At 44.2% G+C, this 15156-nt stretch overlaps 1 protein-coding gene and 1 long non-coding RNA gene across 7 annotated transcripts in view; both read left to right on the top strand.

The window, feature by feature from the left end:
* The window catches only part of TRAPPC12 (trafficking protein particle complex subunit 12), a gene marked incomplete at its 5' end in the record, with an annotated part of 53491 nt that extends 39366 nt beyond the window's left edge, over positions 1-14125 (top strand). For 5 of the 6 annotated variants that reach the window (XM_079969763.1, XM_079969767.1, XM_079969764.1 and 2 more), the window contains 4 exons: positions 6031-6129; positions 11303-11403; positions 12992-13079; positions 13775-14125. In XM_079969763.1, the coding sequence (XP_079825889.1) occupies positions 6031-6129; positions 11303-11403; positions 12992-13079; positions 13775-14017 (531 nt within the window). In that variant the 3' untranslated portion in view covers positions 14018-14125. The remainder of the gene's footprint in view (positions 1-6030; positions 6130-11302; positions 11404-12991; positions 13080-13774) is intronic. The other variant, XM_079969765.1, reaches the window with a different exon arrangement.
* LOC307212783 overlaps positions 1-15156 on the top strand; it is a 94270-nt gene that overhangs the window by 61278 nt on the left and 17836 nt on the right. The gene's annotated exons all lie outside the window — the stretch shown is intronic.

Raw genomic sequence — 15156 nt, 5'->3', positions numbered from 1 at the left:
ACCTTTAAAAAAAAATACGTAAACTGGTTAGGAGTGAGCTCTTAACACTGGAATGAGGGCATGCCGTTTAAATACCAATGCGAAGAGCAGGCCACAGACAATAGTCTGGAGCCCCAATGAATGGAGAAAGGGATTTGGAGTCAGTTATGCCTCATTTTTGCAATCAAACCTCCGACTTACAGATCAAAGGGTTTTGTATGAAGAGTTTTACTCTTCTGTTCCATTTGGAGGAACTCGCCTGTTTTATAATTGTAACAGCTCTGTCTATATGTAACTGCATATTATCTGGCTGTAGCCTGCCCTGGGACCTTAAGTTGAAGGGCAGGTGAGAAATCTGATAGATAGATAAATAAATAAATAAATAAATAAATAAATAAATAAATAAATAAAATTCAACAAATAAATTGACAAAGGGCTGTTTATCATAAATTTCACAAATAGCCAGTATTTGCCCATAATGCTTGAGAGGCTGCATTCTGCACCGTAATCCTGACAGCAACCTAACTGGAAAATAACTCTGGTTGTTTTCTTTTTCATGAACAAAGACTGTGTTTGAGTGCTGGAAGGTGAGTTTTCCCCAGCACTAGTGCATATCTCCATCCTCCTTCATTTCCCCCTTCTTTTCTCTTGAGCATTCTACCCTTGCCTTTTCCTCCCACTATATAGATATAAAAGAATCATCTAACTATGAAACCGGTACGGAGGTTTGTGTTTACTGATAGCACTGAGATAAATAAATAGTAACATTAAGGGGAAAACAAATGAACATTAATTTTCACCTGTACGTTTCCCCCTCTGGGGCAGATTGTTTCATGGAGTGATTTAAGTTGGGGAAATGGTTCAGGGAGAAAGGTTGAACCCTTTGCTCTACTCCCAGGATTGCAGTTCCCAACTGAATCACCTAAAGAAAGTCAGAACTGGAGAAGAAGAGGAAAGATCCGGAGTCAAGGCAGTTTGCTTATTTGGGAGTAATTACTCTGGGTCTAGAAGGGTGATGCTGTGGGTTAAACCACAGAGCCTAGGACTTGCTGATCAGAAGATCGGCGGTTCGAATCCCCGTGACGGGGTGCGCTCCCGTTGCTCGGTCCCAGCTCCTGCCAACCTAGCAGTTCGAAAGCACATCAACGTGCAAGTAGATAAATAGGTACTGCTCCGGCGGGAAGGTAAACGACGTTTCCGTGTGCTGTTCTGGTTCGCCAGAAGCGGCTTAGTCATGCTGGCCACATGACCGGGAAGCTGTCTGCAGAAAAACGCCAGCTCCCTCAGCCTATGGAGCGAGATGAGTGCGCAACCCCAGAGTCGTCCGTGATTGGACCTAACGGTCAGGGGTCCCCTTTACCTTACTCTGGGTCTGCGATTTCCAAAGGCATTTTCTTTAGCAAACATGAGCAAGTTCTTGGTGGCCCATGCCTTCTGAAGGAAACATTCTCCCTTACCCTCCATTGTAGCATCTTGAGAAGTCCAGACCACACACAGGTGATTCAAAGGCACATGCTATAGTCTCATTACAAATATGTACTGTCTCATGAAAGAATGTAGGACAACCACATGTATGCTCATCTTGTGTTTGGCTAGAAGCCCTAATATATTGGTTTTCCATAGAGAGGCAGATTCTGACAACAACTTTTCATATAAGTGGTCCAATATTTAAGGACTGTACCTCATCAGAGAGCATGTTTGAGTTGAGACTCAGTCTGTTCTACATGTAGAAGGAATGTGCATGTCATGAGCGGATGTAACAATTGTTACATATATCGCTGATGATCATTGCTTCATAGTGGGAAATAAGTGAAAAACGTATGTGTCAGGGGCTCAGGAGCAGAGGCACAGGGGAGAGAGGAAATGGAGAGCGAAGGGGAAGAATTTGAGGGCAGCGTAGGGGAGTATGACAGTGGCACGAGAGATTCCATGAGCTTCTCCAGCGAATCAGAAGATTCCCAGAGGGGGGCGCCGAGGGCCAGGGCAAGGGGAGTCCCAGGGGGGATGCACCAGAAGCAAGGGGCCAGCGGGGACTCCCAAAGCAGCAGCGGGAGATCGGGACCAGCTCCCCCACCAGAGCGTAGTGGGGGGGAAGAGTCCCATGTATCAGGGCCAGCGTCTCCTCCAGCAGGGAGAGAAGATGAGTCAGGACTGACCACGCCTCTATCGGAGAGTGAGGGAACGGAGGGGAAGTCAGGTCCAGCTAGCCTCCCCGAGGAGGGAAGCAGTGACAGGAGCAGTGTAACGGTCAGGAGAAAGGTTGCCGGCTGGGCGCGTGCGCCAAGTTCGAATGTACAGGCGCGCGGGACAGCAGAAAACCCGGATTGGGAACCAGGTCCTAAAGCCCGCCGGAGGCAGGGGGAAGACTCAGGGGACTCAGCGTCAGAAGAATCTAGAAAGGGCAAGACCCCAGCGGACAGGCGGACCCAGAGGAGGAAAGAGCAAAGGAAGAGGTGGAGCAAGGCTAGAGTCTTAAACTGGTGTCTGGGGGGAGGAGATTCAGACGGAACTTCAGCGGTCTAGAGTTTGAGACGTAGAGCTGCGCGCCGCGGCTTTGAAACCGAAACTGAACTTCAATAAAGACTTTTGTATATAACAACGAACTGGCGTTGGTCCTTTGTGAGCTGGGACCTCGGGCAGCTCTGACAGTATGCTTTCAATTTTACTTCCAGTACTACTGAAAAGGTAAGTGTTAAGAGAGCTATACATTAGTTCACTTGTGTGTGTGTGTTTTGCCTGGCTTAAATTGTTAAACACTTTGGAAATGCTGCTCTGCATTTAAAAACATAGACGTTTGAACTGTTCTTGTAAAGGTTTGCTTTTCAGTTTTTGCTTAAATTTATTTTCCCTTTCATGTTGCTGGCTATTAATGGACTCTTAAGAGAGAAACTTGTTCGTTTTCTCTCTCTTTTTTGGCATTTGGATCTTAGGAAACCAAAACAGCAGAGGGAGGAAAGTTGCTTGACCTAGTCAGGCCTGAGACTGATGCCTAAGGACTCTTGCTTGATTTAGAGCCTCTGTCTTCTAATTTAAAGGAGACATACCTCATAAATCTTTCTTAAATTATGCTGCAGTAATACCACTTGGCTACAGCCTGTCTCTTGCTGTTGCCACACAAATAACAGAAAAAGTGCTTCTGGAGGATGTCATATCCACTGTATTCCTTCTTGAATTCCTGGAACTGTTCCATTGATGACTAAATCAGTACACAGGCAAGGGCTGCCATTCTGCACCCCAAGTTATTTTCTTAAGACCAGCAATTTAGGTGGGATGAAGCACATGTAACTGGATTCTAAAGAGCTGCTAAAATTTTGTCCTTGACATCAGCGTTGAAGTCTAGAGTTGTTTTGGCCACTCTTAGTCAATTGTTTTTAGAATTTATTTATTGATACTTATTCAGAGATATACAAAAATACATACCCATTACAAAGTATTTTTTAAATAATGCACTGATATAAAACAGCTACTTAGTGTAAAAAGGAACATAGGCAGAAAGAAGAAAGGACAAGAAAAGGGAAAACCTAAAGAAAGAGAAATTGAGAGACGAGAGAGAAGAAAGATTAGGGAAAGAAAGATAAAGAAGAATAAAAGGACTTCCAGCTTTCTGCCCTGCAGCTGAATATAGTATTCAAATGGAGTCAAATTTTAATGTTCATTAAACTTGCTCTTCTATTTGATAGGGTATATCCCCTTCTCAGAGATGTTTGGCAGGTCTGCTTAAAAATGCAGTAGTTTTTTGGGCTTCACATCTCAGTCTAGTGTGACTACAATAAAGCATGGAAGCATCTTGGTTGTGGGGCAGTGAAGAAAAAGAGAGTTGGCAAGATTGATTTTTATTTTCATTGTTTTTCATTAAATATACCACCCAATTATTTATTGGCTCCTTGGGGAGGGAGCAGCCAGAGTAGACTTCTGAATTCAAAACCGTTGAATGAGGAGCGCTTGGAAGTGCAGCATGGCTTTGAAGACCCTTTCCTGACTTTATGACCACAGCTAGCCACACGCCTACTCCTGAGCTCAGACCTTCAGAAGGAGCTCCAGGAGCAGAAAATGGAAATCATTAGACAAGCCCTGCTGGATTGAACCAAAGACCCATTTAGACCAGCAACCTGTTCCCACAGTGGCCAACCAGATACTTCTCTGAGAAGCCCACAAGCAGGACCAAAGGGCAGCAACATTTCCCCCATTCATGATCTCAGCAGCTGTTAGAGGTATGCTGCCTCCAGTTCTGTAGAAGTGAAGCTACAGGGAACCAGGCAGAGGGCCTTCTCAGTAGTGGCACCCACCCTGTGGAACGTCCTTCCATCAGATGATAAGGAGATGAATAGCTATACAACCTTTAGAAGACATCTGAAGGGGAGTTTTTCATGTTTGTTGTTTTATTATGTTTTTATATGTGTGTTGGAAGCTGTCCAGAGAAGCTGGGACAACCTAGCCAGATGGGCAGGGTATTAATAATAAAATTATTTAATTATTTTTATTAGATTGTACGCAGACTAGTGTATGGAGTCCTTTGAATGGGTTCACGGGTTATTTAGTGGTCAAAGCCGTTGCATAGAACTGGTTGAGCCATTGTGTTAAATGCCCAGAACCTTTGTAGCATCTCTCATATTTGGTCAGGGTTAAGCATTTAAAGTTACGTTATATGTATCTATTGGTTTTGAAGTGAAGGCCCAAGACAGGTGTTGATCATCATGTGAGCTGCGCACAGGTGGTCTGAAGCGAGCGAGCTACCACCATTCCTGTGGAGCCTCCTTTTATTGAGACAAATATGCAAGCCAGGCAAATCCTTTTTTGGGCTGTGACCTTTACACATCTTCCATCTCGAGATCGTGGGGTGGTATAAAGCTATTTTGGCACCTGTTCCACAGCGTCATTTTCCCCTTGCACAGTGTATGACGAATGGAGACAAAAGTCTCATGGAAAAGGGTTACAGACAGGACACCGCAAACTGCTGAGATCGCGAAAGGTCATGCAGAGGTGGAACGATGTACAGACAGCTGTGGCTTGTCTGGGGGGGGGGTTGCCCTGCACCCCAAGGTCACGCGTGCAGGCCGACCGTGGCTGCTTGCTGGTGGGGAAGTGTGCTCCCTCCGGACCCCACTCCCCACTCCGCGATATCCCTACAGGTTTGTTGTGTTATGTTAAAACATGTTCTGAGCCTTAGGAATGTGTTGGCTTAGGAATACTAATAAATATTGCCCCCTCCCAATGTGTTATAATGCTTCTCTGCATTTTTGTTTCTGCGCTGAGCTTAAGTTTAGTTATTTTTTTCATTATTTGTACATTTAAATCAAGACCAAGACCTATCAATCAAGAAGCCACACCCAGGAAGCAAACAAACATTCTGAAAGCATTCTTTGACAATCATCTCTTCCAAAACATGAAGTGTTAATGTGGGAGGAATCCCTACTTGTTTGCTAAATCCCCATCCGTTTGCCCTGAGCTCCTTTTAAAACTCCCTTCATCTAGCCATTGTGGCTGTTCCCTCATCATAAGAGCAGTGGCTGTTTTCCCAGCAAGAGGAATTTTTAGAACATTGGCTTTCTATCTGACTTGGCTGTGCAGAAGGCTTCACTTGCCAAACAGAAAGATGGTGAAGGAGAGTCGTGTGTGTGTGTGGGTGTGTGTGTGTGTGTGTGTACACGTACGCCCATTGTGCATGATTTTGGCAACTACAAAGCTGCTGCTTAGTGGGCAGATATATTTGGTTCTGCTTTGAGGGGCAGAGATATTTTGGTTTGATTTCAAGTCTCCTTTGTATTCGCAGCTGTCCCATTGCTCACGTAATAGATGCAAGAGAAAGAGGTCTTCAACCCGGTCATGCATCTTCTTGTACAATCCAAGTGTCTTCCCTTACCCTGCTAAACCCAGTACAGCAGCATTTAGTCATAGACGGGGCAACCCTTTCCTTGTGTTTTCAACCATCCCATTTTTTTTCTATCTTTAAACTGCGTTGCTTCCATCTGTTTATTGCGCATTTGCTGTGTGCATAGAGCAAAGAGCAACTGCTGACCTTGCATCTCTGTGTGTGTGCTTTCTACCCCCTAGGACTACGTGCTTGCTGTGGAGACATATCACACAGTCATCAAATATTACCCGGAGCAAGAGCCTCAGCTGTTGAGTGGAATTGGGAGGATTTTCCTGCAGGTATATACTTGATTCTGAATAAAGCCCAAGTGACAGCCCTTCTTGACCACAATAGAACAAATATTTGTGCGCGATAAAAATTCCCTGCTTATATATCGTTTGATGTGTTGGTTATTAACCAAATGGTACAATGGGAAACACAACAGTTCAGAAGGTTGAGTTAACACCCGAAGGTCTGAACAGAGATGGCTAATTAAATGGCAACTGAGAATACAAAACTTGATAAGGCATGTAAGGAAGTTTGGGAAGAACGTTCTCGTCTTTATCCGCCTGACACTTTCTCCTTTTCTCCCTTGCCTTTCTTGAGCATTTCAATTATTATTCCATCCAGAGCATAATAATGCTGTTTGTAGGTTACCAGGCACCACCGGTACTGCCAAACTCTGCTGAAAGGAGCATGTAATAGTCTAAACAACAAAGCCCATGTCTCATTAAAATGATACTTGATATTTGGTAAGCTGTGCTTTGAAGAGACGTTTCTCACTTGACACATTTTTCCCCCTCTGCTATAAATTAAATGTACATCTAGTCAGTTTGCAATGGGGTGACACACATAATCCACATTTCTCTCTCTGTACATGGAAACGGGTGAATCTTCCAATTCTGCAACTCGCAGTTTAGTATTCAAGACGAACCTGGGTGGGAGTGGGAGCGTGTGCCAAAGAGAGAACACACAATTTCACAGGGGGCAGATTCCCAGCATGAGCCACCTGAATTTTCCGCCATTGTCCTGCTATAGCCCTTTAAAAAAACATTAGTAGTTGTCTTCAGCAGCAATCGTCACTTACTGTTCTTTAGCTCTTTACTCTCCATGCCCCCCTTGTCTTCCAAGTGGAGAGATTTGCCACACCACAATGGCGGGAGGGAATACCTAGATGCCCCATTCCATTGCCCATGGTTGGTTAGCTTGCTCTTCTGCACTTTTGTCAAGCCACAGCCCATCAGTCACTGACAGAGCGGCTCTGAATCGAATCACATGCTTAAGAGTTCTGGGCATCCTACTTTGAAGTTTGAGCTCTTTATAAAACTCGTAAATGACAAGGCTGTCTATTCCTCTTCTTCGGATATTTCCCCCCTCCTTTTCTGTTGTTTCAGGGTTTCTTTTTATCAGTTAAATGGCAAGATTTAAATATTCATCAAGAATATTTATAAAGAACCTCCCTCCCTCCCCGATACAGTCGTAGCTTGGTTGTCCGTTTGGCTTCCAAAAATGTTTTTACAACCAAGGCACAGCTTCCAATTGGCTGCAGGAGCTTCCTGCACACAATCGGAAGCTGCATGAGACGTTCAGCTTCCAAAGAACGTTCACAAACTGGAACACTCACTTCTGGGTTTGCGACGTTCAGCAGCCAAAACGTTGGACTAGTAAGGCGTTTGGCTTCCAAGGTACAACAGTAACAGTGTTCATGGGGCAGCTAAAGCAGACCAAAAAGCCAGAGAAAATAAGGTCTTTTGGCACCAAAATGACAGCCTAGTAAGAAGCCAGGTTTGCCTCTCTCTGGGGAGAGAGCATTCCACAGCCAGACCCCATCACTGGAAAGGCCTGCTTTCCAATAGCCAGTCACCATACCACACTATGACCCAATCCATACCTCGCAATAAACCCTTCACTCCTCCATGAATGGGAGCAACAAACCATGATCCCTAATGTAATTGGCCTTACATCCCAACCGGGGATCATGGTTTGTTTCACACCAAACAAGCTTTGCTTTCACATCATGGCTTTGTTTGAAGTGAAACAAAGCACGAACTCTGCTTCAGACCAAACTCTTTAGGCTGGAGATTGTGGTTTGCTGCTCCCATTCATGATGGGACCATTGTATGTTTTCCCTGGCAGTAAGCCTTTTGAAAGGGGACGCGGGTGGCGCTGTGGGTTAAACCACAGAGCTTAGGACTTACCAATCAGAAGGTCGGTGGTTCGAATCCCCGCGACGGGGTGAGCTCCCGTTGCTCGGTCCCTGCTCCTGTCAACCTAGCAGTTCAAAAACACATCAAAGTGCAAGTAGTTAAATAGGTACCACTCCGGCGGGAAGGTAAACGGCGTTTTCGTGCACTGCTCTGGTTCGCCAGAAGCGGCTTAGTCATGCTGGCCACATGACCCAGAAGCTGTACGCCAGCTCCCTCGGCCAATAAAGCAAGATGAGCGCCGCAACCCCAGAGTCGGTCACGACTGGACCTAATGGTCAGGGGTCCCTTTACCTTTAAGCTTTTCGAAAGAAGTATAACAACTCAGCTATCTATCTCTCTATCAATCATTAAATGGTTGGTATTTGAAGGCTGTCTGCAGCTGGAGAAGCATTGAAATAATTGGGAGTATATCAAATAAGGTTATTAAAACATAGATGTGTTAGGGAAAAAATAGTTTGTGCCTGTTTATGTTACATTTATTGATGACTTGTAAGTGCTTTCCATAGCAGCTGGCTGTTCTGGGTCTCAGCGGAGCGCACAGGAGAGCAGAGTTCACTTCCTGGCTACGCTCTCTTGCTCTGAGGTTCATCAGAGGCTGGGCTTGCTGCAAAGACAACATGCCCAACCTTGGGGAGAATGCAAGGAGAGTGGCGCGTGTCTCAGAGGAGCAATCTGTCTGTCCAATTCAAAGAGCAATGTTAACAGGCTCTGAAGGGAATCTTGTCTTCCTCGGTGTTTGCTGTTACAGGGGGCCTTGAGGGAAGAGAGATTATTGGATATTCTTGAATTAGTGGTTTTTACTGTCAGAACGGGGCCTTTTTCCTTCAAGTGCCGCAAAAAAAATGAAGACAAAGCACGAGAAACCTATTGGCCTGCCTTACATAACCTTGGAACAGCGGCAGCTGAAATGGTTCCTCGAAATGGTTTGGGGGGGCAGCACCAGAGACGTTGCCTTTTCTCCCTTGTCAGTGTTTCACTGTCTTATGCATTGTTAAATTCCAAAACGATACTTGCCTTGTCATGTCTGATGAAATTTGGTGTGTGTGTGTGTGTGTGTGAGAGAGAGAGAGAGAGAGAGAGAGAGAGAGAGAGAGAGAATGTAAATCCCAGCATTTCCCTGAGGTGGTGGGCAAGGATGGGAGAGAACCACCGTTTAAATAAAATGTAATGCAGCAATGAAATCCCACCCAGAGAATATTAAGTACCGTACATAGCATTCGACATCAAAAAGTGCTGAAGCCAGTGCCCCAGACCTGAGTGCTCTTATAATTAACTTGCAGAGAAAACAAGTTCCATCAGCATTTGCAAAAACCTGTTGATGCTGATATTGGGACAGAGGCCCTGCTGCAAAATGACTTCTGCAAATACTCCCAGAACTGCAAAATACTTGGAACCTGGAGTTGGACATAGTAATTGTTGTTGTTTTATTTATACCCCGCCCATCTGGCTGGACTTTCCCAGCCACTCTGGGCAGCTTCCAACAAAATATTAAAATACCGTAATACATCAAACATTAAAAGCTTCCCTAAAGAGGGCTGCCTTCAGATGTCTTCTAAAAGTCTGGTAGTTGTTGTTTTCTTTGACATCTGGTGGGAGGGCATTCCACAGGGCGGGCGCCACTACCGAGAAGGCCCTCTGGCTGGTTCCCTGTAGCTTTGCTTCTCGCTGTGAGGGAACCGCCAGAAGCCCCTCGGCGCTGGACCTCAGTGTCTGGGTAGAACGATGGGGGTGGAGACGCTCCTTCAGATATACTGGACCTAGGCCATTTAGGGCTTTAAAGGTCAGCACCAACACTTTGAATTGTGCTCAGAAACGTACAGGGAGCTATAGGAGATGGACAGTGAACTCTCTGTTTCTAGGGTGGCAGAGGTAGCTTACTATTCATCAAGCTGAATGCAGCCCTATAGTTTTGTGTGACAGGCTGCCTGAGGCTTTAAAAAAGCCTCCTGGTTTTTCTGCCTGTTTGGACTGTGCAGAAAGCCTGGCAGGCTAACACTGTATGACCCAGGGGCTGCTGGCAGGGTTACAAGATGTACAGCCCTGTCTTGGCCTGATCACTCATTCCTTCCAGCAGCAGTCCTGCAACTCACAATTCTCAACCCTGTCTTGTGTTAAAGATAAAGTGGGAATTGTACAATGCATTTCATGCCCACCCCCCCACCCCAGAAAAAGCTCTGTGGCAACACCTCTCTCTCTATCTCATTTCCTTTCTTCACTGCACACAAAAAACTTGTACTGGAAAGTGGTCTCATTTTTCTTTTCCTCATCAATTGAAGACGACGTTGAGCTTTCCAGTCGCAAAAAACAACTTATTCTCCTTTCCGAGAAACTGGTCAACCTAAGAAAAGGAACATGCTATAAATGGCAAGTGCTGTGTAAACTATGGTTTGCATGAAAGCCATTGCCTAAATCAGGCTGCAGGAAACTTGGGGTATACACAGTCGTGCGTAATTTGAATCAGATTTGTGCAACCTTCCTCAAGGGTATTGAGCTGAGGAGCAATTCTCCCTCTTTCCAGCAAAAGATGGACGTGCAGATCATTGATTGGCTATCCCTTCTGAAGTTACGTTCCTGTCCACTATTCAGAGCAGTGTTTCAAGTGGGGGGCTGGGGGGTCGATTAGGTTATAATCCAGTGTTAGTCATATTCAGAAGAGACCTGCTGAAGTCAATGGAATTAAGTAACAGGAAGTTCAGGTCTGCTTTATGTATGGCTTAGTTGGATATCACCCACTTGTTTTTATTTATTTTGTGTTTTTTTTTAGAAAGAAACCAGTACATCCTTAAATGAGTAATGATATTAAGCATCTGGAAGCAGGAAAGCTGAAAGCCTGCCTGATCGATGCTAAATTCAGAGCGAAGTATTTGTGTCATTACAAAAGAGTAGAGCTTGCTCTACAACCAAGGAAAAACATGCTGCTCCTGTAAGTCGGGATTTCAGCACAAATCCTAACTTTCCTTAGTCATTGTGATTGTGGAAGGCATATATCAATTTAATCCTTTTTTAAAAAAGAAAGAAAGAAAAATATTTCTGAGTTCTGATTCTGCAATAATATCTTGAATCAATTTCTAGGTGAAAAGTTTTAATGGAACATGTATTTTTGACTACTTCTTGTTGTTGTTCATATTCCTTGTACGTTCCTTCTTCCCCCTCCCAGTGCAGAAAGGTATTTTTGTATGAAAGCCTACCTTTTTGATGCCTCCCTTGTGTGCTTTGTTAATTGCAGCAAATGTTTCATACAATATTTTTTTTGTGTGCCACCCAGATTGGAGACATAAAAATGGCTGAAAAGTATTTTCAAGACGTCGAGAAAGTGACTCAGAAATTGGATGGGCTGAAGAACCAAATTATGGTTTTAATGAACAGGTGGGAAATGTAAAAAAGCTAAATTAATCTTAAACATGATTTTGCAAAGAATGCACTGTGAACATTAAGGGGCCCAAGAGAATGCCCCTTTCTCTTCATTTCCCTTTTATGTAACTACAACTGTCAGAAGAAAGACTGATTGGCATCTACCAGCCCTTGAGATCTGTATAACATGGTGTAGTCATGTTATCTTAGATTGACGGAGTTCTATTTCCTTTGTTACAAGAGCTGACTTGAAAAGTATTTCTTGTCCACTCATAGAATCATAGAATCATAGAGTTGGAAGAGACCACAAGGGCCATCGAGTCCAACCCCCTGCCAAGCAGGAAACACCATCAGAGCACTCCTGACATATGGTTGTCAAGCCTCTGCTTAAAGACCTCCAAAGAAGGAGACTCCACCACACTCCTTGGCAGCAAATTCCACTGTCGAACAGCTCTTACTGTCAGGAAGTTCTTCCTAATGTTTAGGTGGAATCTTCTTTCTTGTAGTTTGGAACCATTGCTACAAGAAAGAAGATTCCATAGAATCACTCCAAACCTTTCTCTTCAAATCACTCTCCAGCATAGCTTAATGCTGTGGTCCTATATGTGCTTATAAGGAAGAATCATAAGAGTTGAAAGGAACCACAAGGATCATATAGTCCAACCCTGTGTAATGCAGAAATCTTTTGCCCAACGTGGGGCTTGAACCCACAGCCCTGAGATTAGGAGTCTCACGCTCTACTAACTGAGCTATCCCTCACTCTGTGTAACTTACTACTAGGGGTATAAGAAGGCACTGCTTTCTGTTTCAACCTATATTTGATTTATGCAACAGTGTTTCTGTTCTGCTGCAATTCACCTTCCTCTAGAAACTACATTAGTTGTCTCGCTGTTTGAAAATTACATTATTTATGTGATTAATTACATAAAGAAATTTGTCTTTGCAGTATTCTACCCCATTTGTTTCAATGCAAAGACACAGAGTGCAAATGGGAGTGGGAAATATCAGTTATCAGGCTGAAAGCAACAACCAAACTGAAAACCTGTTGTATTTGCTGGATTGATTTCTGTTCCAAACATGGGATAAATAAGCAAACTTCGGCAGTTTCCACTTCCCTTTCTGTTTTCATCGGAATTCTCTGACATCCCTACTTACTGCTGATTAAATATGCTTAGAATTGGGCTGGAAAAAGTTCTTCAGTTCACACATCCATTATTTAGGTGTACACTTAAAATGTTTTAACTATATTTCAAATTAAGAAGAGTTAGTGAAGGAAACCTGTTAGCCAGCAGATATACATACAATATTTTAGACAAGTACCTAGGATTGTTGCAGCACTCTACATGACATGTGAAATGATCATCAATTCCTTTCATCGTTAGAATTTACCTTTGCTTTGCTATACGTTTGCTAAGCATTTAATCTGAAACCTAAATTGTAACATCAAGGCCGCATGATGAAGATCAGCGGCCAAGAGCACTCAGAAATTTGAGGAAAAGAGGATGACCCATCACCTTTTATAATGTCTTTGTTACTTTGAGTTTTCTTAAGTAACTTTCATCTTCTAAAGGAGCACACTCTCTCTTTTTCTCTTGTATTCCAGAGCATTCCTCCATCTTGGTCAGAATAACTTTGCAGAAGCTCACAAATTCTTCACAGAGATTTTGAAGGTTGACCCATCCAATGCTGTGGTAAGATATGTCTTACAGTTAAATCCTAGGCTTCTAAAACGGCATCCTTTGAGAGCAGGGATGAGGAATTAATGGTCCTCCAGATGTTGCTAGATTGTAACTCCCACCATCCTTCAGGGGCCATGCTGATGGGAGTTTTGAGTCCAACAACCTCTGGAGCACTTCCAGTTCCTCATTCCTACTCTATAGAGTCCGGTGCCCCAAATTGTAATTAACGTTGCACAAGTGGACATGGCATAGGCGAGTCATTGCTCCCGGGAATCAGTAAATTTTACAAAAACAGCACCTTTCAGTAACGTATCTCGGCGCTTTAAGATGGTTGGGTTTTTTTATGCAAACCTCATTGAAGCAAATGAATGACGCAGAGCAGTATTGCTTGAGTCAGTGTTTCCCAAAGTTGGGTTGTTGGACTACAACTCCCATCATCCCTAGCTAGCAGGACCAGTGGTCAGGGATGATGGTAATTGTTGTCCAAAAATAGCTGGAGGCCCAAGTTTGGGAAACACTGACTTAAGTGATACTGGTGCCTGGCCTCCATTTCAAGTTTCTTTGCAAGACTTTTGGCAAACAGACAATATTCTAAGAACTGACCCTCTAGCGTGCTAGAGAGCAAATTACAGTGTGCTTAGAATTAATATATTGAAGTGCATTGGTTTTTTTGCTCCATGGATGAATTTAATGTACCTTTTCTCTAGGCTAACAACAATGCCGCAGTTTGTCTGCTTTATCTGGGGAAACTGAAGGATTCCCTCCGGCAGCTGGAAGGAATGGTTCAGCAGGACCCTAGGAACTACCTCCACGAGAGCGTCCTTTTCAATTTGACAACCATGTACGAACTCGAGTCCTCTCGCAGCATGCAGAAGAAGCAGGCTCTGCTTGAAGCTGTGGCTCTCAAGGAGGGCGACAGCTTCAACACTCAGTGTCTCAAGTTAGGATAAGCCTACCCTTTTTCTGTTTTGGAAAGGATCGTTTCAGAAGTTGTACATACTCCTGCTAATCTGTAAATGTTCTTCGAGCTAAAGCAATAAAAAGCTTTTTAATTATGAGCATATGGTAAAATTACTACGTTGTACGAGTTTATACGCTGGTCTGTTTTCAACAAATCCTGGCTATCACCCTGGGGATTTTGTGTTGATCTACAGCCAACTTCATCCCTGAAGCTATTGCCAAGCTTATAGTATGTACAAACAATCACAGTTATTCAGATGGGTTTTCTCCCTGCAAATAGCAGCGCACTTGAGCTAAGTTGTCTTGATGGCTTTTGTTCTGAACACATTTGGGGCTTAGTGATAAAATGACACCAGCTAAACTCATTGCATGTGTATAATTGGAGGAAGGTGGGCGGTGGAGGCAAGAACGCTGCAGTAAAATGCGAAGTTATGAAGATGGGCTGCCTTTCAGCTTTTCCCGAATGCATCGCGCCCACTGCTAATGTCCTATTATATCTCAAAGCAGATCTGTGCAATTAGGTGGCCTGGTCCCATTCTCCCGCTGCTCTGTCTGTGCCTGTCCAACGTGTAAACTTGGGCAAAAGGAAGTAGAGGTGCCTAGATACTAGCATTTGGATTCCTAGGCTACCCACTCCCTGAAATCATCTCTATTGTTAGGGTGTTCTGCTCACTGTAAGAAGCACATACACATGGGAAACTGGGTTGCCCTCAATAGCTGCTCCTCCCCTGGCATCCACATGGAGAACATAAATAACTGCAGGAAGGCAGGAGACTCCCATGTGATCTAGATCCTTGGCTGCTCAGGGTTCCAGATTGTGTGGAAGTCTGTACAAGTGTTAAGCATTAGCACTCTGCATGTGGGTTCAAGTAGGAGGGGTTACTCAACACAGCTCTGCTTGAGTGTTATTCCCTATAAGGATGTCTACAAAGAGGGCTTCCCTTTTGCTTGTTTGTATGCCCCAAATGCATTCTATACCTGAAAGAGCGTCTCCACCCCCATCGTTCAGCCTGGACACTGACATCCAGCGCCGAGGGCCTTCTGGCAGTTTCTTCATTGTGAGAAGTGAGGTTACAAGGAACCAGACAGAGGGCCTTCTCGGTAGTGGCGCCTGCCCTGTGGAACGCCC

This window comes from Podarcis cretensis, assembly GCF_951804945.1.
Source record: "Podarcis cretensis genome assembly, chromosome: 3".
Taxonomy (NCBI): domain Eukaryota; kingdom Metazoa; phylum Chordata; class Lepidosauria; order Squamata; family Lacertidae; genus Podarcis; species Podarcis cretensis.
This window is presented reverse-complemented; position numbering and strand designations above follow the sequence as displayed.